Raw genomic sequence first — 26,347 nt, 5'->3', positions numbered from 1 at the left:
CGGTGTGTGTCCTTTATTCTGGCCGCACAGATAGGGGACGTCCATTCACACATATATCATCCGGACAGAGGCGGCCACCATAGCCCCAGCACTAGAATGTCCCTATTGTGTCAGGCTCCAGGTAGCTGTGAAGAGAGGGGTGCAGGCTTTGGGAAAGCTGGGTGGTCTTCTCTTAGAAAAGAAGTGGCCTGGAAAGGAAATTCACATCACACATGACAAAGTGGCAGAATAGAGTAAAAAAAAGTCAAGAACCAAGTTTCAGTTTTCGGCCATATTGGTTGTCACTTTACAGCTTCATAGCAACTCATTGCATAACAGTCACTGCCGGTGCAGGCTGATCACATGTCCAAAAGTGACAACCAATATGGCGGCATTTCCTGTTGTCACCAAAAAGACAGATACCCATGATGTAAAATACACCTTATTAAATAGGACCTTTCATGTCCTCTGACCCTGGCTGCTACGCTCCCCTGTGCCCCGGTTAGTTTTGGCACTGATATCCCCCCACTGTCAGATGGGCGGGGCTTACAGGTCAGCGGGAGGTTATCTCCAGCATCAGGGCGCATACTGTCGTGGGGATAGTATACGCCCCGACGCATAACACAGCCCATCTACGAGGACATGAAAGGTTATGGTGGAAATATGGAGCCTTAGATCTAGAAAAAACTAGAGCTGAATCTATAAAGCGACGCCATACCAGCGTGCCATTGTGCTACGCGTTACGTACGCGCCGCTTGTAGATGGAGGCCGGCGATCTGACATGGCGGTGATTAATGGCTTGTCGGACCTTTCTTCTTGTACAACAAGCATTTAACAAAAAGGAAAGGAGCCCGGGCCTCACATGAGAGCTGAATGGCGGCTTTCTCACGTGCGATTCAGCCCTGTCATCGCTGCTCAATTGCACGGCTGATAAAGGGATCTGCTTTCAGCAGGCGAAAGAAAGCAAAGCCCTAATCTGGGCGGCGGATACTGATAGCAGCGCCGTGCAGCGGACATGAGATCGCTTTCACCCCGACTAATTCTGCTTTTTTTTTTCTTCTTCTCCTTTTCTCTCCTTTTGTTTGTCTGACCCTTGATGTTTGGAAACTGCAGAACTCTGTTTGGAAACAAGATCAAGTCGGTGGCCAGAAACGCTTTCTCAGGCTTGGGGGCCCTGGAGCACCTGTGAGTGTCCCAGCATGCATTGCACTTTTATAGCGGGTTGCCAAAAGTAGCTGCTTGAGAGGTCTGCAAGCAATTTAATAGCGTCTTTGTAAGCTGAGAAGCTCGTCCATTCGAGGAGACCAGCTGCTTCCTTCTCATTAGAAGTCAGCTTCAACTTTGGCCTCTCCTTGTGCCAAGAAAGGAGTTAGAGAACATATGGCAAATTTGGGCGCATTTTTAGTTTGTGATTACTCTGAGAACAGACAACACTTGGTGAATTCTCGCCCCTCGGACGGGCTCGCGTGCACACGGGGAGGAGGACACCTAAAGTTTCCTTCAAGAAAGTTTCTTGTATGTTGCAAACTTGGCCAAAGTGGAGGAGATTTTATTTTTTTTCCTTCCCGTCTTCATCCCCGAGGACCATAAATGTCTCCAGGACTGAATCAGCCTGGACAGTGTATATGTGTGTATATCTATCTATACACGTACATACATACCTACATATACACATACACACACATGCGTATATATATATATATATATATATATATATATATATATATATATATATATATATATATATATATATATACATATTCCAGCCTAAGATGTTTGGGGCATTTGTGGGGTTTTTGCCTTGCATGGTCGGTTTATGGGTTGGATATATGATATAACCTTGTCCATTATGTTGCTGTGGATTTTCTAAGCTGATTTTTTCCTCTTGTTTTTTGCCAGAAACCTTGGCGGTAACGCCATACGGTCAGTTGCGGCCGAGGCATTTGGAGACATGAAGGTGTTAAAGGAGCTGTAAGTAAAGCTTCAGTGTACATGATATGTAATGGGAAGCGGACACATTGTAGCAGATTTGCTTTCTATACTTCAGAGTCCGGTGGGCGGGTCTATTGATTGACAGCTAGCTCTGTGTGTAGAATGGAGTAGGACCGCCCACTGGACTCCTGAGCACAGAAAATGAGCTAAATACACATTATACTTATTCTACAAACCCATATATCACTCTGCTCAGCTCCTCCCGCTCTGTAACCTGCCGCCTGCAAATCCGACAACATCTTCCATTTCCAGGAGTCACATCTGTGACCTCCAGCGATTAAATATTTCTGGATATGAGGTCATCAGTATGTGACGCCAGGAAAACCCTTCAAGATCCAACAGCACAACTTAGATGAAATCCTAAATAGTCCCGAAGTGTCTTGAATAGACTTTGCTATCTTTTCTCAAGGTACATGGACAGCGAGAGCTTCTTATGTGACTGCGATCTCAAGTGGCTTCCGGCCTGGCTGACAAGTAGAAAGCTGCAGTCCAATGTTAGAGCCGTTTGCGCCCATCCCGAGTCCATCCAGAACAGGAGCATCTTCAGCGTCCCCGTCCACAGCTTCGTGTGCGGTAAGTGTCGCCTCCTCTGGTTTTTGGTTTACACCCAGACTTTGGTGGAGGGAATGAGTCTCGAATGGGACAAGCTCTAGATTTGCCGCTCATTTCTACGGTCTAGACAGTGATCCATGAAAATTCTGGACGTGTTTGGATAGTGTGGGGTTGTCCAGTTTTGGGGGCGAGCCCATGATACTGTAGATAGGAGTCCAGCAATAGTTTTGCTCCAGTCCCGCAGATATTTGTAGCCGATAGTAAAAGCTTATTCACAACCCACTCAACGAGCGTCCAAAGTGCGAGCCGACATCAAACCCTCCACATGTGCGTGTCACATGTGCCGCCCGCCGCTCACACCCAGATTCCAGCATCTCCCTCCTTTTGTGGTCCAGCTGGCTCTCCGCTCCGGACAGCTGAAAACACAACTATCCCCCCCCCCAGAACAACGGCAAAGACAAAAGGGTTAATTAAAAGCAGGTACGCGGAGATCGGGCTCAATTACAGGGGGTTTTGTTCTCGTACAGTACGTGGCTTGGAACGCTTCGCGTTGCTTATTTTGTTTACTGATTTGCGCATTCCGCAAGAGGAACTCGCTGAAGTGGAAATTCGTCAATTAGATTTCAAAGTAGCCACATGTTACACGGGCGCCGGCTTCCCGGAAGGAGGCCGCGTACTTCTGTATGTAGTCGCTCATTTCAGAATTAGGATCGCATCCCTCAAGTTAATTGGTAACCTGTTTTATATTATCGTAAACGCACAATTGTTTGAGGGCGAGCTCGCACGTATGTTTTACGCAGAGGTTAGAGGGGTTTCAGGAGCTTTAGGATCGGTCATCCATGTGATCGACACCTGGGACCCCCACAAATCGGCTGGTTCAATGAATACCAAGCACCGCACCATACATTGTATAGTGGCAGTGCTTGGTATTGCAGCTCAGCCCCGTTCGCTTGACTAGGACTGAGCCGCTGCTGTACCATGTGACTGATAAATGTGATGTCATCAGCACAGAGAAGAGCCGTAGCCCTCGCCTGGTTGTCGGATCCAACCAATAATATATGGAAGTCCCAGAAACCCCATTAACTGTGGCCTGTGATGTCTCCATCCTTGCTGACAGTTTCCATATGGAGAATGCTTTATGTCATTCAACCATTAACAGTAGGGATAGAGAAAAGGAGATTAGAAGACCCATCGACACCAGACGATGTTTGACTTGGTGTTCCTCAGATCACTTCCGGCATGTGAGCAATTCCCAGTGCAAATCACCCTGAACCGTACAGATGGCGACACGTTCCCTGTCAGCTGTGCATAATCCGAAAATTTAGAATAATATTTGTTTGAGCCAAGCACAACGGAAAATTGATTGAGCCACCGAGAACCCTGAACGTTGGCTCTTGGGTGTAAACAGAGGACTCGTCCCACCAGTGTCTGGTTAGGTAATTGTAAAGGAACGCGATCTCATAGCCTGGAGTGTCACGTCGAACGACCGGGAAGTCATCGTAGAGTGGAAATATGACGTGACTAGTGGGGAAGGGTTGTGTAGAATGAGGCCGGATGGATACGTTGTGTATCCATAAGTACTCGGCCTATCCCGTAGAACTAGAAGAGCATGTTGTACCCAACTCTGGTTTGCCATGTCTCCTTCTTCGTAAACCTAGATATTATATTATACACAATGTATTGGAAAGAGAAGGAATATTCTTCTAGATTCCGCTCCAGATTTGACTCTCACTCTTTGTGGTCCGCCACCTCTTGTCTTCCAGATGACCTCCCGAAGCCACAAATCACAGTGCACCCAGAGACGACCATGGCGGTGGTTGGAAAGGATATACGCTTCTCCTGTTCTGCTGCCAGCAGCAGCACTTCTCCCATGACCTTTGTGTGGAAGAAAGATAATGAAATCTTGCGTAACGCGGAAACGGAGAACCTCGCCAACGCCAGGCAGGAGAATGGAGATGTGACGGACTACACAACCATACTGCACTTACGCAATGTAACTTTTGAACACGAGGGACAATACCAATGTATCATCACCAACCATTTTGGTTCTACTTACTCCAATAAAGCTGGGCTGACTGTAAATGGTGAGTATGGAGCAAGGTGTAGGGAGATACGTCATCCTTATATGCTCAAATGGCTTGGATTTCTGTCACACTTGTAGGCCTTATGGCTGTCCTAGAATGAGCAGAAAGCCATGAGATCTATCTATCTATCTATCTATCTATCTATCTATCTATCTATCTATCTATCTATCCATCCATCCACATGGGTGCCATGTAATACTTCACTTTGCCTGTAGTGGCCACTGCAGGGAAAATGAACGGTCACATAAAGTTTCCTCTTGCCACAGCATCCAATTGCCATGGATTAGAGATGCTAGGCCTGTTGTTTGCCAGGGTGGCTTCATTCTAAGTCACAACCAAAACATGGCTGCTTCCTTCTGTAATCTTGGCCATACCCAGCTGTGGGTTGTGTAGGGTTTTGCAGCTCCACCCTTTTGACTTTGGTGGTCTTGAGTTGCAATACCTGACACAACCCTAGGACACGTGTGGCTCTGTTTTCCAATTCCAGGACCACTATCTAAAGAGGTTTTCCGGAACTTGCATATTCGGATAGGTCATCATTATGTGATCGGTGGCAGTCCAACACCCGCCAATTAGGTAGCCCCCTTTCCTGTGCCAATGATGTTACATTCATTGGTCACATGGTACAGCAGCAGCTTAGTTGCAGGACCAAGAAACCCCCTGCGTAGTGTTGGTTATCCAATGAAGAGCTTGCAGGATCTTCAGCCAGCTGATCGGCGGAGGACCCTCACCAATGACTTACTGATAACCTATCCTAAACCTCAGAAAACCCCTTTAAAGTTTTTGCCCTTATAGGCAACTATCATTTGGTAAAATTCAGCTTTTGCCAGAGGTGATGTGAATGGCGCCATGCCACTAGATTTAGGGGGCAGTCTCTTTTTAACCTTTGCATTTCGTTGTTGAGACTCACCAAAATTTGCAAATCTCTTTCCTTACAGTTTTACCCTCCTTCACCAAAACGCCAAGAGATAACACCATCAGGGTGGGCACCACGGCCAGGCTGGAGTGCGCAGCCGAGGGCCACCCTACCCCTGAAATAGCCTGGCAGAAAGATGGCGGCACGGACTTCCCTGCTGCTCGGGAACGGCGCATGCACGTCATGCCAGACGACGACGTCTTCTTCATCACGGACGTTAAGCTTGAGGATATGGGGGTGTACAGCTGCACCGCACAGAACTCTGCAGGGTCGGTTTCTGCAAACGCCACGTTAACAATACTCGGTAAGTCGCGCAGAGTCGCGCAAAACCCACAAACTTTCAACCAAAATATGCCGTGTTCTCATGCTGTTTTTTTACTCTGTTTTCAGAGATTCCTATTTTGGCCCATCCACTAGAGGACCGCAAGGTTTCGGCAGGAGGTACCTTAGCGTTACAGTGTAAAGCCAGCGGGAGCCCCCCACCCCGGATCACATGGCTCAAAGGGGACGAGCCCCTCGTCATAACAGACAGGCACCACTTTACTCTCGGGAACCAGCTCCTCGTCATACGCAACGTGGTCCAGGAAGACGCCGGAAAATATACTTGTGAAATGTCCAACACTCTCGGAACCGAAAGAGCTTACAGTCAAGTCAGCATCTCCCCTCCCCACGGCTGCGTGATGGAGTCCAGCAAGGAGGAGGGCACCATGACGTACGGCATCATCACAATCGCCGTGGTGTGTAGTATCGTCCTGACCTCGCTGGTTTGGGTGTGTATTATCTACCAGACCAGGAAGAAGAGCGAGGAGTACAGCGTTACCAACACAGGTAATGGACGCGCCAATAAAGGGGTTGTCCTAGCTTAGAAAAACATGGCTGCTATCTTCCAGAAACGGCACCACACCTGCCCTTTGTGTGTAGTATAAAAGTGCATGACGCCGAGCTGCAGTACCACACACCACCAGTGGTCAGGTGTGGTGCTGTTTTTGGGAAAAAAGCTTTTCCACGTCTGACTGCAGGGCCGGATCTGGTATTGCACAATATTGCACACCTAGCCCGTGGCGCTGTATATTTATTCTAGTCTTGCCCCCTCCCCTCCTTCAGTATAATAATTGCCTGTGCATGTGATGTGCTTGCTCAGTGGTCTGGCCGCGTTTCGCTCCTCTCCGGCCTGTTTATAGAAATGTACTGGCTAGAAGGGAAGCAGATTTGTTACTTGGATTACTTTGTGGTTTCTCTGAGAGTCCTGGCCGTCTCCTCGCTGTCACTCACACTGATGGGGGGAGACAGGAACGCCGCTTTGTTTTTTAATTTTTTTTTTTGTAATGAATTCAAGTAACCGGACGGCTCTTCGTTGTTTTACAGATGAAACCATCGTGCCCCCGGACGTGCCAAGTTATTTATCCTCCCAAGGTAGGTCTTACCCATGAGCACTAGTGTGAATCCTCCGAAGTAAGGAAACCCTTTAAGTGCCAGTACCTGGTTTAGAATCTGGAATTGATACATGAAGTATATTAGAACACTGCGGAACGTTCCATTATAGTTTGATGACACTAGAATATCCCTTTAAGTGTCTCTTAAGGGTTCCGATGAGTGATGGCTTGCTTCCATGTTCCAGGTGTATGCTCTAGTGACGGTATCGGAAGCACAGATGTTGAGGCTTGCAACGTGGGCTATAGACAGCCGAGGATCTGCATAGGATGCAACTCAGATGAACCTTGTAAACCAGCGGACGGCTTGTACTCGGCAGACAGTAATGGTGAGGACCATCCTAATACAAATCTGAGACCTCTGTGTTGTGCTGTTCCTCTGCTGCTCCTCCTGGTTGTGTCTGCACAGTCTGACCTGGTCCAATCAACAATTACAATGCCAGTGTTTAGGGACACTCCCCATTGACAAGAGGAATGGGAACACCCAGTTGTCAACTAACGAGCAGCCATGATGTCAGTCCTCGTAGTCTTTCATGATGCGATGTCAGCGCGAGGGAGAATTAAAACCATTTTTGCTCTGATTGCAGGATATGGATACCAGGTTGTATGTACAGACTGCCTAGAGGGCCGGGCAATGTACAGCAAGGACCAGGACTACTGCCCCCAGCCATCTATAGATTACTCCTATGAGAAGCCCCAAGACAGTTACAGACACGGCGCTGACCAGTCACACCTGCCAAAGTGCCAGCAGGGCTACAGCAAAATGGACGCCAGCGAGTTTGTCTATCCCAGCAACCACGAAAGGGTCCCGCTCTTCAGCGAGCAGACGCATGTGTTAATATCCGACTCACAAGGTAAAATTCTACTTACGGAATCGCGTACGTTGTGGTGTCCAAGGTTTCACCAGGATTCCTCAGCCATATACAGTGTAATGGGTACATGTTAAAGGGATCATACCATTGGATACCCTTTTTTTCTTTTCTCCCTCTCCTTAAGAAAGTCTATTCTTCTCTTACCTTTCGTTGTCTTCTCCGCGCCACCGTTCCGTAGAAATCCAGGTTTTCGTCTGTATGTAAATGAGTTTTCTCGCAGCACTGGGGCCGTCTCCAATGCTGCGAGAGAACTCTCCAGCGCTGCCTCCATCTTCTTCAGGAACGGCCTCTCCCTGTGTGGTGTTCTGTCCTGAGTTTCAATCTTCTAGGGCAGGCCTTGAGCAGAGCCGACTGCGCATGCCTGGGCCACAAGAAAATGGCCGCTTACACCAGCTTACTGTATAAGTGGCCATTTTCTTGTGGCCCAGGCACGCGCAGGATAAAGTTGGATTTTAAGAATTAATTTGCATAGTAAGGGCATGACATGACAGATCTATAATAAGACACCATATGGCAGCACAGACTCATAATATTTTGCATGTATGAACAGGTACTGACCCCCCCCCCCCCCCCAATATCGTAACTGGGCGCTTCTCCCTTATAATACCTCGTATCCCTCCATTTCCAGGTTCACATCTGGAGCCATTAGTGCGGTCACATGACCAGGGGACGTACCTGCAGCCTCCAGTCCCGGACGGTTTATTCCAGCCATCGTCGAACATAAGTGACCCTCTACACGAGGCCAAATTGACTGCGCTCTCCAATGGACACGCGGTGTCACCGCCACACAACGGATCATGCGATTCCCAGTGACTCGTGTGCAAGGAACTAGCAAGGACTTACAATTTTGCACTGAACCAGCACAGATCTTGCTACCTCAACTCCTAAACCTAACATTTAGGAAGAGGGGGGGAAACGGTCGAAAATGAGGTACGAAGCGTGAGAGAAGAATCCGACCGGATTATGGCCGGGGACAAAAGGACTTCACAGACTTCTAAAGTGTTGGTCGCCGAAATGTCAGATTGCATTTAATGCACAAAAAATGCAAAGAGACTTGTGAGTAGCGAAAGAGATTTCTGTATTTGATACCTTGTACATAAGAGTTTCCTAAATCTATCTATATATGTAAATACCTAAAGGTTAGATATATAAATATATACGTCTATGTTTTACAGAGTCTATTTTGATTGTGAGTGCGCGAGTCCTCCTAGCACAGCTGTGAAACGCGCCGGGGTCTCCGAAAACGTGTACGAATAGGTGCCTTACTGTGTACAAGATAGGGGACGACGTACCCGGATGCTATAGATAGGTGCTCAGTATTTTAGGAAAGTGAGCACATGACCACAGTGGTTCTCCATATACTGTCTGCAGCTATAGAGAGTATACGGACCCATTCATATCCATAGCAGATTACATTACAGATCAGTGCCCGGGCCACAGAAACCATCCCCCAAATACTGCTCGGCCATACAACTCTATGAGCAGACCTCGCATTATGGGTGTTTTTCTTTTTTGCAGCAGCAAAAACAATGGTCAAGTGGGTGTGGCCTAATGCATGGATGGTTACCTAGCCCATGACACCATAGGAATACAAAAAGCTGTGATCCAGGACGAGGGAGAAATAAGCTGTGTCTACGCGTTGCAGAAAAGCGCTGCTTTTTTTTGTTTCGGATTTTGCTGCAAGTCAAAGCCAAGAGTGGCCTCAAAGGAACAGGACATATTTAGGAAGCTCTTCTAGGTCTCCCTCCTGCTGCAAAATCTGCAACAACAAAAAAAGAAAAAATTGGCGTCTGCTTTAGACTGAGGCCCTGCGTTGCGGAAATGCAGCTTTTTTTGTTGCAGTTTTTTGAGCCAAAGTCAGGAGTGGATTGAGCAGAAGGGAGAAATCTTAGAACGTCCTGTACAACAAAAAAAATAAGCGTTTCTGCAATGTGGGGCCTCGGCCTAAAAAGATTTACCCAAGAGACCAATCTCTGATCACAAGACGTAGGACAGGAGGTCTCCAGTTACTTGGGATTGGTGGAGGTCCCGGGGGTCAGAGGCCACAATCCAGCACCGATACTGTTCAGACGTTGCGGATTGGCCGCACTTTTTCTTTTACGGCATTACATTTACTATAGAAGCCGCAACGGTCACCAAATCTCATCCAGACCGTGCGGGGATTCATGACCTGCGCTGTGGATTAGCATTGTGATATTTGGGGCAGATCTGCAGTTTTTTTTTTGTTTTTTTTTCCTGCTGCTGAACAGACCTTTAAAGTGAATTTGGTTTAGTTGCAATACCAGACACAACCTGTGGACAAGAGTGGCGCTATTTGTTTTTTTTCTAATCCCAGACACCCCCAGGACTATTGCAGCAGCCTCTGTGACCTCAGACCGCCCCTCATCACGTCCGTATACTACAGCTGTCACTTTGTGCACCCCAATAAATCTTCACTAGGTAATAAAGGGCCTTGCAGAGAAGTAAATGACACTTCAATGTTGTATTTTCATCTGGATTTGAGACTTTCTACAGGACAAGATGGAGGGAAGATTTATTACATGTTACATTCCATCACTGTTACACAATAAGACCCTCCTGCAAAAACCAAGTACCACGAAATCCACCTGTGGGAGATCTATAGGACGGCTCAGTCCTACAATAGAGCTACTGCCCCCTATGTGTCAGTCTATTATTAGGTCCTCACCGGGTTCCATTATTGGGGGTTGGGTACTAGGACATTGATATATCGGAACTAGTAGGACAAAAGGAAGAGGAGAAATTTGCACTTTAGGACTTTAAATCGATTGCAAGGAATAGGGAGGACTAAGGGGATCTTTGGGATTCTTAGTATAAGTCATCAATATCTGACCAGTGAGGATCCGACACCCAGAGATCAGCGTCAGTGAGGGCCACGTTACAGGCTGATGACATCACAATCATTCAGCGTGTGGTCTGTGTGCAGCTCAGTCCCATTCAAGGGAGTGGGGCTGAGCTGCCATACCAAGTAAAGCCACTATACAATGTACGGTATTGTGCATATACTTATGATAGAAGGGGGGAAAAGTGTAACCAGAGCCTTGGTGTACAACAGCAGGTCTCCAGTTGTCCCAAAGACTACAACGCCCAGCATGCCCTAGGCCACAGTTTGGAAAATATTGGACTACAAAAAAAAAAAAAGCTTAGCCGAAGGTCCTAAATAGTAGCCCCCCCCCCCCCTCCCTGCCCTATTAGTGACAGTCCTCAGAAGGTTATTGCAACACTTCGGCCATAGAGCGCCAACTATTTAGGACCTGTAATGGAGAGTCACACTGAGACTGAAATAGCATCTCGCTTTACGACTTGTAGTAAAAGCTAATCTAATGTGAATGTTTACCCGTTGGCCGGTGACACCGCTGTGACCAATAGGATAATGTGAACTGCCGTAGCCCAGAAGCCCGGCCGGCGCATTTTAAGGGAGATATTTTAGAAAATTCTGAAAAAATCCAAAAATATACAAGAGATTCTTCTAGTATTATCGGTGTACTCTCACCCTGCTGTACGTTATACGGGGGCTTCTGTTAGATCACTTTGGTGACCTCTATGATCTCCGATCACCAGGGATCGGCACAAGGCCCTTTAAAAACCACAAAAAGTTCAGCAAGTCTCCTCCCCCATAGTGAAGGAAGGGGGCGGGTGCTATTTAAAGGAGAAGTGCACCTAAAGCACAAACCTCTACAATAACAAGGTGCAACAATGTAACACTGCAGCTGGCTGCAGATTCCTCCAGAATAGAGCAGATGAACAGACTTCTCACCCCTTCTTTTCTGGATTTTAACCCTACCATTTTTTTTTTCTTCTACGGCGTACAGGTTTGCACCGGAGCTGTATACATAAAACGGGAGGAGAGTTTTAATCTAGATTTGTAAAATTGCTTAAACCGGATTGTTCACCGTAACATCTTCCTCTAAGCGCCGCGTCCGCGATGATCATGTGACCACCTTTTCTATCCCCAGTAACTAGGACGGTGTAGGCTAACACTAGGTCTCGCTCGGCCTCGGTAGTAAATCTCTACTAAAATTTGCAGTTTTTGGGTTTTTTAAGCTAAAAGGTGGTTTGCCACATTTAACCCTTACATGTCGTACCTTGTAACGTCGCTACTTCCTCCGCCCCGAGAATATGCTGCTTCTGAGAGGCAATGTGAAACGGAAGTATTACCGTATGTATTTATTTATAGGAGATGTGCTACAATGTATATGGCAGAGATTCTAACCCATGACATTGACGTGTCTACTAAACCCTTTGTGTTCATGCAGCAGAGTTGGTTTTGTTGTTGAAAGATACAAGTTGGAGAAAAATAAAAACTTTTAGAGAGAAATTTGTGCCTGTCATCAATGAGTTAAAAAGTTTCTTTTTGGATGGGGGCTGTGGTGGTCGTCCTTCATTGTTTACCAGTGCACAGCGCTGTACATTAGGTTGTGGCTGTGCCTGGTATTGCAACTCAGGTAAATGAAGCCAAGCTGCAATACTGGACACGACCACTATTCAATGGATGGCGCTGTTTGTGGCAACCAAAGAAGAGGACTTCTCCTCATTTCGCATGGTCATAACGAGAAGCCGGGACAGATCGCAATAGCGACAAGGGGAGGAGTGAAATAATGGCGGATGTCACAGTGTTAATAAAGGATATTACACAATGTATGAACGACACAAACACTGCCAGAAATCACAAGTTGTCTGAAAGTTGAGTTACGCTTTAAAAGAGACATTTGACGGCCAGATCTGCAATACCGCTCACAACCTGTGCGCGGATGTGGCGCTGTTTTAGAAAAAAACAACCTCCTTTCATTGAAATATTGAATAGAAAATACTGTAATGTCCAGAAATGCATAGAAAACACATGAAAGGGGATTCTGGGACAAGGATACTTCACGTTCTCAGGTAGTGACATCACAACCATTGGTCACATGGCTGAGCTGCAATACCAAGCACAGCCACTATACAATGTACGGTGCTGTGCTTGGTAAGGGGTGAAGAGGCCGCAGCTATCAATATCGTAATCCCGGAATCCTGAGGATCAGTTTCTAGCAGGAAATTTCCTTTAAAACGTTCCATGTCCCAGACCGTATCTATCTATCTATCTATCTACTCTATCTTTCTAGGGGCCAAATTGGATACAACTTTTTGGCAAGTTTTTGGAACATTCAAGGATTAAAAGCTTCACAAATTCTACAAATACCACAATATGAGTGCAGGGGAGGCTACGAAAGGGTCTGTTCACACTGGGTAAGAGCTTATGGTAAAGAAATTCCAAATATGCTGAGGTGACTGACAAGTCCGTAAACTAATACAACAAGGGGTAAGCCCGCGCCCTGGCTCTGAGGAAACTGCCTTACATAGCGTCTGCCTGCCGGAATAATCCAGAGCAGCAATAGACAGCGGCCTGCTACACACACAGACGTCATAGAGAAGTCTGTAGGAGTTATACAGCGCCACCCTTGTACACAGGTTGGGTGTGGTATTGCAGCTCTTATCAGGCTGAGCTGCAAATTCAATGACATAAATTTATCTATTAAAGTGACCAACAAAGAAAATCTGGAAAATCCTTAAAGGTAAGGCACAAATAACAATGATCCTCCTGGACTATAAAGATCACCGGGCACTGGGTGGCAGAGATGGCACGACTTGTGATATACTAGATCAAGATTGATTTTCATCTATTTTATTCAATGTAGAAAAAAAAATGATACATGGAAACCATCAGCAAGTGAACAAGCTGCAGCTTGGAGGGCTCGTCCCTCCATTGTACATCACATTCATTGTATAGATCATAAAAAATAATATGTCAATTATAAAAAGTTAAAAAATTATCCAATAGGGAATTATAGCATTAACTTACATGATATGGCGCCATCTGGTGTTCAAACTCTATAGCTATGTGCACGTCCACCAAATGAGCCAAGTGCTGGTGGACGCACATGCTCAGTCTCTCTCCCCACAGCCCGTGGTCTTTTCTTCCCTATAAGACGGCCGGTAAAGATCACTTTCTGCCCTGCTTGTCAGAACTTGTACAGTAGGTGGCAGTATAGTGGAGTAGTAGTCTTCTGCAGGGGTAGTAGGAAGGAGCTATATTGTCGGCTGCCAGAGGGGAAAGGAGACTGATTCTGGCGATTAGCAGCAGCACAAAAGTGGACACAAAAATAATGAAAAGAATATATTTTTTTTTAATACTAGAAATTTCAGAACTCGGTATATCAATGATTTATGGGATAGCACCGATACCACAGATCAGAATTAGTCTGGACACTTTAGGGTTATTTATAGGGGTTGCACCAAGTCAGGAAGTTATCCCCTATCCATACCATACAGTAGCTAAATAAGGAAGGTCCCAACTCTACCACCACCACCGACATCTAAACATGGTGCCCTTTTTCCCATATGAATGGTGCAACGTGTTGCTCCATTCATCTCTAGTGTGACTGCTGGGGATGGCAGGGTGCAGGACTCGGAGTGGATATGCACCTGCGCGCCCTGCTGCCAAGAGTGGGGGAGGGGAACCCTTCTGTACCGGTGAGAACTTGCTAACTTAGTCCAACCCCTTTATACTATGTACAAACAAAACTTGCATTTGTAACAGATCCGTCAACAGCTTGAGATCAGTCAATTCCAAGTCTGGTCACAAGAGCCACCATTACCGTGTCATTCCTGATTCTCGGACATGTCTGACACCCTATATATCCCCGTCACCTTGTCAATGCACATATAGGAACATTAGCCATTTAGGAGTCTGGAAAAGTTGAAGGAAAGCAGCCATATTAGTCTCCACCCCCTTGTCTATGGGGTGGTAACCTTAGAAGAAAAGGTGAATAAAGTTTTTGAATTTGATTTTTGGTAGAATGTGAAGCTTTCCCAAACCCACAACAATCCCATTGGTGTATTGGAGCGGTCACATGAGAGGTATGTGCGCGTCTATCAGCCTGACCCGTTTCTCTTGGCAAATTTGCCAGTTCCACCACCACTTGGAAAACGTCCTCGAGAACCTCAGCTTCTTCCGGAAGACATTTTTTGCTGTTTCCACGTGGACATGAGTAAGCTGCGGACTTTATCGTAAGCGCCGAGGAAGATAAACCCTCCAAGACTGATGGCGGTCATTCTTGGCACGATGCCGGCAAACAATCTGAGGAAGAAAGGGGAATTGGAGTAAAAAATTTTTGTAAAATAATGTGATCCAAAGTAGATACTTTCCACATACTAAAGGTTTTTTGGGGGGTATTGCTAATATTGATGACCTATTTTTAGGATCAAAGCCCATGAAACCCCTTAAGGATTTTTTTTATGTGGGGGGAAACTCAAAAATTCCTCCAAAAATTTTAGTGTTTTATGCAAGTTTTTTGATGAGGATTTTGAAGAGTATTTGACTCTGATACAGCGCCGCGGTTTCAGCTCTGACAATGGCCGTATCACTTTTTTTCTGTGGTCCGGTTATTAAAAAAACCTAATGACCAGAGGACGTGATTTCCCAATGAAGTCAATAGGAAACTTTTTGAATGTCCAAAAGGATTCGGAACATTTTTGGCAAACAAACAAAAACTCTGTATGAACATACCATTAGGCTAAGGCCGCACATGTCGCCCCCTTCAGGAGATCCACCATAGACATCCTATAGTGGACCCACTCGTGGCAAAAAGCAACCAAAAACACACTTTGTGTTGCCGGATGTTTTTGTAGTGCGTGGATGGGATTTAGCCACCAGCGATTAACCCGCTACGAATACACAACCTATATCCCGCGTCTTAAAGGTCTCATATCCACAAACCCAGACCACCAGTGTTTGATCACTTGGGCATTCATATTGAGTGAGACATTAAGGCTACCGGTACGTGGTCATGGCCGAAAGGAGTCACGGTCACACCCACACGTTCCTTCACAGTCAGCAGGGCTTGCAGTGGGTGATCCTTTCCCTCTTCTGATCTGCTATGTGATATAATGGACAGCCATTTGGGGCCGCAGGGTATTAACCCCTTGAGACCGGTTTGTAAACTAAGAGAAAACCTTAGGCAGGGAATGAGCGCCATAGGCCGAGGGCAGAGCGCAGCTGGAAACAGTTTAAGGCTTGACTAGACGACACTTAAGACCTTTACCATAATCACAGCTTCAATTTGCTTGAGACTGATGGAGCAAATGGTGGAAGAAAGCTGAAAAATATTCGGCACATCGTATTATAGTGCCAGAGTATATAGAATTATCTTTTCCAATATGAAGGGGATGTGCGGCCTCTTGGTTGGAGGTTAAGGTGAAGTTGACACGGATTGCTCCTGAGACCCCCATGCTCTGGTTGGACACCCACTATAACAGTTCCTTCATCAAGGGTTGAGCCAATCTTGAAATTTCAGGATCGTTTTTAAAATCCGATTTTCGATCATTTTCCAGCCGATCCCGAAATTTGCTCGATCGCCGATCGGGATACGATCTTTCCCAATCCCGATCGCTCAACCCTATTAATGATATATGCATAAGTGGGTTGAGCCGATCTTCAGATAACCTCTGACCTCGATTCCACCGGAAAAGATCGGAATCGGAATTCCGATCGTGATCGTGAAATTTACTCGATCACCAATTGGAATCCAATCCTGATTGCTCAACCCTAATGGCCACCCAAACTGGCAATGGTCTTCTCCAACAGGTGATCTCCGAGAGAGGTTTGGTACAATTTCTTCAAGATGACCTCCCAAAATTGTGATGAAAAATGGAATTTTAAGGGGAGGTCTTTGCAAAGAAGACTGAAGAAGAGAAGAGGAACTAAAAATTGGTCATGAACTGCTTAGGTAAACGTCATCTCCAAGAAGTGGTCTTCCAAAGAGGTTTAGTAGAGGTTGCAAATTTCGGGTGGCCATCTTAAAAAAATTTACAATTCAATATGGACTTTTGAGGGGACGTCTACTGAGAGACAACACTAAAATGTACAGAAAAGAAGAGGAACTGAAGACTCATCACACAAAAATCCGGTTGCTCGGCCATCGTCTTCTCGAAGAGGTGGTCTCCTGGAGAGGTTTGGTAGAGCTTGTAAATCATACTTGGCTAAGACCTAGCATGTGTGCATTTCTACGCGGGAGGTCGGCCTCCGCCCCAAGTCCATAATGGTTTTTTTCGAGTCTTCAGAAATAATCAGCTTCACATAGTTAGAGGAGGTATGTCATGGCAAGGGGACACTCCGCGCTCTGCCTGGTGACAGAAGAAAGTCAACGCCGGCTAAGAAAAACAAATGGTTAAATCCCATCATTTAACAGTTAAAATACTCTCGTTGCGAGGATTTTTTGCGGATCAAAGTGAAGAGGAACTTAAGTGAAATCAGATCTATTTTTGCAGATTTTTGCCATATGGAATGTATAAGGAAAATGGCGTAATTGTCAGGCCTGGGCACAGCTGGCTAGACGGCTGAAATCACATAATTGCTTAATTTCGCTTCTCGGTTCTCTGCGTTATCCTTTTTTTTTTTTTTTTTGGAAGGTCAGAGTTTACCGGCAATCTGTGTTCACACCCGATGACTGGGGCCCGGTGACACCCGCCTATAATCCTACCTCTGATCTCGCTCTAATACGATGAGTGTTTACAGTCCAATACATCTGGTTTATAGATATACAGGACTCCACTCCGGTGAGATTGCTTCCATAAATCGCGGACGGGAGTGCCTGTTGTGTGCAGAGTCCTCGCAGTCTTTTTGGATTATCGTTGAATGTCCGTGCTGGCCCTAAGATCTGAGGCGTCTACTCAAATACAGGAAGAGTTAGTAGAGCGTTGTCCCAGTCCCAAGTTTCTGAAGATCTTAGTCCAGATATGGTCCACCTAACTTCCCTTCAATGGGGGAGATCTAACATCAATCCTGCAAGTATCCTCAGAAAAGGTCTGAGAGGTGGAATCAAGACCAAGGACCAGTTGGCCAAAACTGGGCACACTGATGGGGCAGGAGGCCAAGAAGATTGACTAACAAAAGAGGTGGTGTCCTGTACTATGGCTATAGAGATCTACGATACAGGACAGAGTCACCACTTGGCCATGTTCTCACATATTCCCGACATGGCTCACCGGATCCTGGACTAATATCTGGTTCACGTCAACCAATGGCCTAGACGTGGCAAGTGATGAGGACATCTGGTGTGGCTCACTTTCCCCATCATTGTAAGAGAAGGTCTTAAGAGAAGGAGAAAGTTGTAGGCAAATCATAATGATCTAGAGAAGACCTGACGGCCGTATCCATATACACACGTGAATAAGACATCAGTGCAGACAGTCATTACAATAGATACCCCGTCAAGCCTTGCATTCTCCAAATATCACCAAGCGCCAGCAGAACATTTCCACTTGCAGTACTGGTTCCGGCCTGTAGGAGGAAATTAAGATTTAATTGGCTCATGTTCACATTTGCAAACTGCTCAATTCACAGCGGTACATAAAGAACTGAACAAATGTAGGGAAGAAGAAATTCCTCTCCTTCTCATAATCCAAACTAAGATCGGTTTCTGAATGTAAGACAACCTGGCTGCAGCAGGAGCCCTCCCCCATTGGTCTATCTGCCACAGGAGACACGGGGAACACTAAGCCCCACCCTCTTAGTGAAGCCTCCCACCCGCCATCCAAAATGGAAAGGGTCACATGGAAGTTAACACCTTGTGTACTGAACACAACACTATAGGCAGAAGATCGTACAGGATTCCTCGGTTACATTTGTCATTTATTTTTTGGTTTACTGTTTCTTTAAGACAATTCCAGACACTGAAATCTAAGATGCACTAAGTTCTTCTACCTAGGGGGCAGTATTACAGACATTAATGCAAATGTAATCAATTTTATCCGGGTTCTCCCGACTTCCCCTTCTTATACCCACTCAGCCAAGTGTTCACATAGTCTCCATAGGTAGAGGGAAACAAGCTGCCGGCATACACCTTGGGCGGGCAGGCTTTTCCCACAGACAAGGGATCAGGCATGTTGAAATCCAACATGACCCATCCTCCTTTCCCCCTACGTATATAGATCACTGGCCCACCCAGAGGAAATCTGTGCAAGTGAGAATTTTTGTGCAAAAATTGCAACTTTATAAAGTTTTGCACCTGCACACGATGTCACTTCCTTAAAGGGGGCAAGACGCAGGTGGACCATCATCCTTGTTTATGGCGTGATTGATGCCAGACATTGACTCTAGCAGGGAGCAGGCATAGATTTCCGCTTAGGCACATGGGCCACGTGTATAATTTATGACACGACGTGCATGTCATCCCAGATTAGGTGAAAGCTCCGGTGAGGCGTGGATTATCAAGACTGGCATGGAACATGCCAGTCTTGATAAATCAGCGCCCTGTGTTTACTTGATAGAGGGGAACACAACAAGAAGAATGGATAAACTACGGCTCTCAGTCTTACTATCTCCTTCCTATAAAGAAGACGTATACCCTCAGCTGTAGACATTTTGGTTTGGCGGCCCGTCCTGGCCCTCCTTACCTTCGCCAGCATTATACGGGTCTTGGCTACATCCAGGGGGGTGGTGACCGCAGCTGCAAAACCACCTGAATAGTAAAAAAAAGACACAACATATCAGACCTTGTTGGGGGATTGATCTCACAGCCCCGTTCCCACAACCCCTGCCAAGACGTCTTGAGAAGTGATGTTTATATATAAACGACATCAAACATATGCCGGGTCACTCGAGCTCTGACGATGGAGGACGCTTCTCAGGGGCGACTCCGACTCTATATGTGCCATCACGTAAAGCAAATATAAAAGGAGATCAACTCTTTAAATGAAAGAGGCCAAGTGGTCACCGACTCGCAACGGCCCACGTTCGCCCGCACCGATCCGTCATTTCTCCTCTATCCTATGGTTTGATGACCTATTTCTCATGGCCGCCCTTCCCTTCAGCTCTACTATTTTTCCAAAAACATCAGAACTCTAGACTCTCCCATCCTTATCGCCTCATTGGCGTAACCTCCTCCGACTCCCATGTTTGCTGCTCCTGCACTGCCCAGATGTTTTGTCCTCCATTGCTTTTGCATAGAAGGGTTTTCAGCCTGTAGGCGCTTGCAACAAATTTTTCCTCCTCTCCTGACACCCGTTAATCTGCGCCGCTGTCAGAGCTGTCACCCGGGCGGTGAATCATGGCCGTTCTGCAGGAGTCAGAGAAAGCCCTGAAGAGCGGCTTGGGGCAGACAGCTGCACGGTCCTGTACTCGCCTCTGCAGCCTCTTCACATAGGACTGCGCTCTTACCCGGATGGGGGGGGGGGGGGGGTGATTGACACCTCCTCTACTTTAACAAAAGCAAATTTGTCAAAAACAAATTGGCCGTCTTTCATCTTAAGGCGACCTCTTCTCCCACCAGTGACCTCCGCACACCAAACAACTCCAGCCATCCCGCCCTAAACAAACCGGCTTCGGCGACGAAAGCTGCGCCTGAACCTCGGTCTTTTTTTTTTTTTTCGCCCTCTTCTTTAATGTGTTTTTCCCCTCTTCCTCAGTTTAACTTCTAATCCCTTGCACCTGCAAAAGCTCCACAGACTGCAGACTGCCAAGAGTCGAGCGGACGGCTCTGCTTCCATGACCAGAGATCCTGGAATGAAAAACAGAAAAGAAATAAAAATGCATTAAAAAAAAAAATGTAAAAAAAAAGATGGAGGAATGTTTTTGAATGTTTTCGATCATCTGCTGATGGGTTGAATGCAAGGATGGGAATTGACGTAAAGGGTCGTGGAATGTGTTAAAGGTCAAAGCTTGGGAAAGCCAGATGGTGGGGGACTACAACTCCCAGCCAGCAGGGGCAGCGCTAAGGGGGAACACCCAAATCCTTAATGTAAACAATGACATATGGAGAGAGAACTAGATAGGAAAACTAAGCGGACACAATGTATATAATCCTAGTCATTACATTTGGCTGCCTTAAAGGGGTTGTTCCTGGACTTTTTAGTCCTTAGGCCTCGGTCACATGGGGCACGGGACCACGTATTTTGGTCCTGATTGTGACGTGGGTAGCCGCATCAGAATAGGACCAAAATGTGACTGCCGCAGCTTCCCGCTCCGGAGTAGGCCCAAATGAATGGACCTAGTCCGGAGGGTGCTGACGCGAGGTGGACGCTGGGGATGACTCAGCCGCAGAATCCGCACGAAGAAAGGGCGGCTCGTTTCTTTTTACCATGAGCCGGAACATACCACTCACAGAAAAAAGGAAGCCAGCGGTCTACATAGACCTCCATTGTGAGGGAGCAGATTCTGATCGGGATTCGGCGTTCAAATCCATCCCCTCTTGCCCCGAGTGAATGAGCCCTTAGGATAGGCCATCAATTGAAGACTGGTGGCGGTCCGACACGTGATACCCCGATGGGTAAGTACTGAAGACGCTGCAATGTTCATGCAAATGCAAACAGCACCATCGATGCAAGCTTCACCATAATTTCCCATGTCATTATGACGACAGATTTTTTATGTTTTTTCAATATTTTTTTTCAATGCTACCTACCCAAATCGTGCATAAACCCCCCGCCGTGTATAGAAATATCAATTTGTACAGCGTTGTACGTAGGAACAGCTTTACATACCGGAACACTAGAGAGGCACAATTGGAAATTTGCACAAGCTAATCCCTTTCTGACAGTTAACAAAGACGTCTAAATATCAGGGTTCCCAAGAACGCCCGGGGTGAAGCCTGTGCTAATGTTTAATCTGTTACTGTGAATATTACTGTACCGTGTCTCTGCTATTTATTTTTAAGGGTTAGAAAGGTAAGGTCACCTTTGATGAACCTTTCACAAACTATTAAGGGAATGCTTAAAAGGGATGAGCCAACGTCACAGGCAATTTCTTTAAAAAAAAAAAAGTTCAGCCAATTGGCTACTAGTCTTCATTAAAAAAGTTGTGTTTGCAGCTTCTATGCAGATCTGTGTGTCTCCATGGTAAGAGACTACAAACAAACACTGTGTCATCTGATCCTGCGGGTTAGATAGTTGGATGACAATATGGCTGCAGGGTTAGTGGATAGAGACTTTTTTATCAATTGTATGTAGTGGGGAACAGCGACTAAGTCATCTCTCTGGAGGACCCGACATGTCCATATCTGCTCGCTTATTATGTAAATCATGTAACGCTTCATTTCCCCTGCGGAGGCGCTGCAGAAGAACTGAACGCTGCCTGCCAGATTTCACTAGGGAATCCAACTAAAAAGTGGACAATCCCTTTAAAGGGATTCTACCATTAAAATGCCTTTTGTTCTTGATAATACGTAGGAATAGCCTTAAGAAAGGTTATTCTTCTCCTAACTTTAGATGTCTTTTCCACGCCGCCGTTCGGTATAAATCCCGGTTTTTGTCTGTATGCAAATGAGTTCTCAAAAAGCACTGGGGGCGTCCCCAATGCTGCGAGAGAACTCTCCAGCACCGCCTCCATCTTCTTCAGGAACAGCCTCTCTGTGCATCTTCTTCCGGAGCTGGGTTTCAATCTTCTAGGCCTCAGGTCTTGGGCAGAGCAGAGTGCGCATGCCCGCGCCACAACAAAATGGCTGTTTACGCTTACTGTGCAAGCGGCCATTTTTCTTGTGGCCGCGGGCATGCGCACTCTGCTCTGCCCAAGACCTACAAGACTGAAACCCAGGACGGAAGAAGACGCACAGAGAGGCTGTTCCTGAACAAGATGGAGGTGGTACTGGAGAGTTCTCTCGCAGCATTGGGGACGCCCCCAGTGCTGTTTGAGTGCTGCAGACCACCCCCAGTGCTGCAAGAGAACTTATTTGCATACCGAAGAAAACAGTCGGCTTGCCCTAGGTCTAGAAGTTAGAAACCACCACCAGAAGAAGACGCGGTGAAGACCTCGTTCCAGAAGAAGATGGAGGCGGCGCTGGAGAGTTCTCTCGCAGCATTGGGGATGCCCCCAGTGCTGCGAGAGAACTCATTTACATACCGACAAAAAACGGGATTTCAACTGAACAGCGACACAGAAAAGACATCTAAAGGTAGGAGACGAATAGCCTTCCTTAAGGCTATTCATACGTATTATCGAGAAAAAAAAGTATTTTAATGGTAGAACCCCTTTAAGACTGTATACACTATACAGTAACCCAATATAGTTCTATCCCAGAAATAGCTTCCGAGTCTCCCGTGTGTAGGATTCAGGTCAACTTAGATGATACTAAATATATGGGATTCACTGGACAGCGTGCCATAGGATATTAAACAAACACGCGGTAATCGGATATACGGCGCTGGAGGACGGCGCGCTCTTCCAATATGTGCGTCGTATTCTTCAGGATGTGCGAGAGACAAGTTCTTTCCTTGGATTGAGAGGAAAACACAGAGGAAGCCTTTGATAAGCTGCCGGCTTTGGAAAGCTTTTCCCCGTAGAGCACTTACAAATGGTTCTCCGCACAGCTCGGGTTTCTGGGGAAACTCGACTTAGAGGAAGGACTAACAGCCCGGACAAACTGACAGCGACAGCACAAACCGGCGACAGTCTCACTCCGAGCCTGACAGGGTAGTGGATCCTATTCTGCTGCCTGTGCGATATTCTTCTGTGGTTTCTCCACGTGAGCAGCAGTGCGGGCGATCAGTGCACAAGCGGCCATATTAACCCTTCCCACACAGTATAGAACAATACAATGAAGTCTATGAAAGTGATCGGATCACGCGGCGCCGATTCACCAAGTCAGACCTAGCTCTAGTAATGGCGTACAATACTAGTCAATTTAATACTTTAAAAGGCAATACAATTAGGCTGACCCTGGCAAACTCCATCCAGTGTCACTATGGTGCCTTGCCTTTCACCAAGGAGGGAGATAACCTTCAGGCAGCCATCTGTGGAAGGATCTCCTTGCCTTGCAGGAAATATTCTGGCCTGGCTTTAACGCTCACTTGCCACAGGTCCTTCAGGCCATTCCGGCTATACAGGAAGTGATCACTGCGGCCAATCACTGGTCTCCGCTGTACCGGTGATGTCACTGGTACCCAACACGAGACCGATGAGACCAGTGATTGGCCATAGTGGTCACCTGATTCCCTTTACTTCCTGTACAGAATGGAACAGGTGACCTGACGAAGGACCGGAGGCAAATACTTTCTAAAAGGTGGCGCTAGAGTAAGTCTTTCTTTTTCCACCAAGGAGAACTTATTTGTATATTCTTTTCCCAGAATCCTTAGCAGATTACAGAGTCTGTGCAGGGAGACTACTTAAGATGAAAAAGTACATACATATTCATGAAGGGGGTCAACAGTTGGCCCCTACTTATCAGATATTTATGGTCTATTCTAAAGATAGGGCACAAATTATTAAATAAAAAAAATTAAAAACACCATTAAAAGGACCAAGTACGAGATTATTTTAGGAGGCCCAAAAAAATAAAAAATAAATAATAAAATAATAATATATATATTAATAAATAAAATATTATTATTCTAAGAAAACCCATCCAAAATAAAATCTCCATCACATATTTGGCATCTCCATAACTGTAAATAATACTATATAATATAATAATAATTCTGTTCTCAGAGGACACTGTTTATTACTATCCGTCCTGTTGACCTCAGGGATCCTCCATATACAGGTCAGTGCTTTACCCGGTGGGTAGTCACAGCTTGACCCCCGTGATGTGACGGAGCATTTCCCAGAAGTTCAGTAAAGGAGATGCCAACGTCTGCAGCGTCACTAGGGGATGCAGAAAGCTCTCCCCAAATGTGTACACAGATGCTGCAGCGCTTCATGTCTGTCACTCAATAAGTGAGTGTATGATCTGTATATGGGGCTGTGTCTCCGAGTGGAGTAGAGTCGTACCCTCGCTGGGCATAAAAACTAGGCTGCAAGTAAAAAGTGAATAAATCCGTAACATATCAGTCTTAAAGGGATCCTATCATTGGATACCCTTTTTTTCTGACTAACATGTAGGAATAGCCTTAAAGAAAGGCTTTTCTTCTCCTACCTTTAGATGTCTTCTCCGCACCGCCGTTCGGTAGATATCCGGGTTTTCTTCAGTATGCAAATGAGTTCTCTTGCAGCACTGGGGGCGTCCCTAATGCTGCGAGAGAACTCTCCAGCGCCACCTCCATCTTCTTCTGGAACGGCCTTTCCCTGCGTCTTCTTCCGTCCTGGGTTTAAATCTTCTAGGCCTCGGGCTGACTGCGCACGATCGGGCCTCAAGAAAAATGGCTGCTTACACAGTAAAACAAAAAATACTTAAAAAATAGAAAATATTTATTAATTCATAAATAAACACTACAAAATACAAAGGGAGACAACAAAAGACAATCTACCACATAGTAGCAGAATATACTGAATCTTCTCACTGGTTAAATGAGCAGAGGGAAACCCCCAGGTGATACCAAACAAATATCCAGGGGAAATGCACCAATTACATAAATATAAACATATCAGAACAAGATAATCATATATAAATATAAATAAATAGACAGTACATACCCATAGTCATATTGGAAAAAATATAACCGGTCACCAGAGAAGGGGGAAAAGCCGCTGCACATTACCAGTGAGATCAGAATATGATCGCCTGACGCGCGTTTCGCCTGAATAGCTTCATCAAGAGGCGCAAATAACATTGTAATAGCGCGATATTTATGTCTGCAAACTAACAATCAAATCACTCCCACCTGATGTTCGTCGATGCCTCCACTATACAAAGACCCGCGCCTCCTGATGACGTCATCACGCACGCATCACGTGACGGCGCCACCAGGATTCAACCGCCTGACAAAAGAATAATTTAGATCGGAGATTGCCGGTGCGCACGCGTAAACACGCCGGCAATACTCACATTGGCCACATGATACTATAATAGCATCATCGCATACATGTGAAGTGGCCACCTTCCAATGCATGCTTTTCATCAAGCCATATAGTGGACATATGAAATAAGTGTCCATATTAAATGCATAAATAAATATGTAACGTGGAGACACCAAGAACAAGGACCATAGTAATATATATATACACCTACTAGTTTGTATCTATAAACTACCCATATTTCATATAAGATATTCAGACACACATAACATAATAAAATTAAATAAAGAAAATATATTTTTGTATATAATAAGTGAATAAAGTGTTATAAAAATATACATGTGTTAATGAATATAAAATTAATAAGCTATATATAAAATGCATTATATATAATAAGTGAATAAAGTGTTGTAAAGAATATGCATGTGTTAATATATAAATATAGCATTAATAAGCCACACAAAAAACGTGTGGATAAAGTGCAAAAAATAGTGCAAAAAACATAATAAAAATAAAACATAAATAAAACAGACAATTATTATACCCACAATTACAAAAATACAAAGAAAATCAATACATAATTTTTATTTTATATTTTATATTTTACAATAATTTCTCTTTATATGTCCATAAAACACTAGGGTCCTCTTCTCGAAAAACCCAATGGAGAAATCATCTAAAGGGAAGAGTTTCATAGCTGGGAACATCTTTTCGTAGGCTCAGATATTAACATCAGGACAGGGAATAACTAAAAAAAATATAACTGAAAAAATAAAAAATGTTAGATACATAAACACAAGACA

The 26,347-nt window shown here is 45.5% G+C and overlaps 2 protein-coding genes across 2 annotated transcripts in view; one reads left to right on the top strand and one right to left on the bottom strand.

The window, feature by feature from the left end:
- LRIG1 (leucine rich repeats and immunoglobulin like domains 1) overlaps positions 1–8,997 on the top strand; it is a 65,571-nt gene extending 56,574 nt beyond the window's left edge. Inside the window, exons 10-19 of the mRNA XM_075287491.1 lie at positions 1,093–1,164; positions 1,879–1,950; positions 2,381–2,544; positions 4,287–4,607; positions 5,546–5,827; positions 5,914–6,351; positions 6,889–6,936; positions 7,142–7,282; positions 7,541–7,807; positions 8,454–8,997. Coding sequence (XP_075143592.1) covers positions 1,093–1,164; positions 1,879–1,950; positions 2,381–2,544; positions 4,287–4,607; positions 5,546–5,827; positions 5,914–6,351; positions 6,889–6,936; positions 7,142–7,282; positions 7,541–7,807; positions 8,454–8,638 — 1,990 coding nt within the window. The 3' untranslated portion in view covers positions 8,639–8,997. The remainder of the gene's footprint in view (positions 1–1,092; positions 1,165–1,878; positions 1,951–2,380; positions 2,545–4,286; positions 4,608–5,545; positions 5,828–5,913; positions 6,352–6,888; positions 6,937–7,141; positions 7,283–7,540; positions 7,808–8,453) is intronic.
- Positions 8,998–13,609: 4,612 nt separating this feature from the next.
- SLC25A26 (solute carrier family 25 member 26) overlaps positions 13,610–26,347 on the bottom strand; it is a 76,281-nt gene continuing 63,543 nt past the window's right edge. The window contains exons 7-10 of the mRNA XM_075287540.1: positions 20,310–20,379; positions 19,277–19,341; positions 18,088–18,161; positions 13,610–14,960 (exon numbers count right to left, since the gene is read on the bottom strand). Of these exons, the coding sequence (XP_075143641.1) occupies positions 14,825–14,960; positions 18,088–18,161; positions 19,277–19,341; positions 20,310–20,379 (345 nt within the window). The 3' untranslated portion in view covers positions 13,610–14,824. The remainder of the gene's footprint in view (positions 14,961–18,087; positions 18,162–19,276; positions 19,342–20,309; positions 20,380–26,347) is intronic.

The sequence above is a fragment of the Leptodactylus fuscus genome, chromosome 9 (genome assembly GCF_031893055.1).
Source record: "Leptodactylus fuscus isolate aLepFus1 chromosome 9, aLepFus1.hap2, whole genome shotgun sequence".
Lineage (NCBI taxonomy): Eukaryota > Metazoa > Chordata > Amphibia > Anura > Leptodactylidae > Leptodactylus > Leptodactylus fuscus.
Note: the sequence above shows the minus strand (reverse complement) of the source record. Positions and strands in the feature narration are given on the sequence as shown.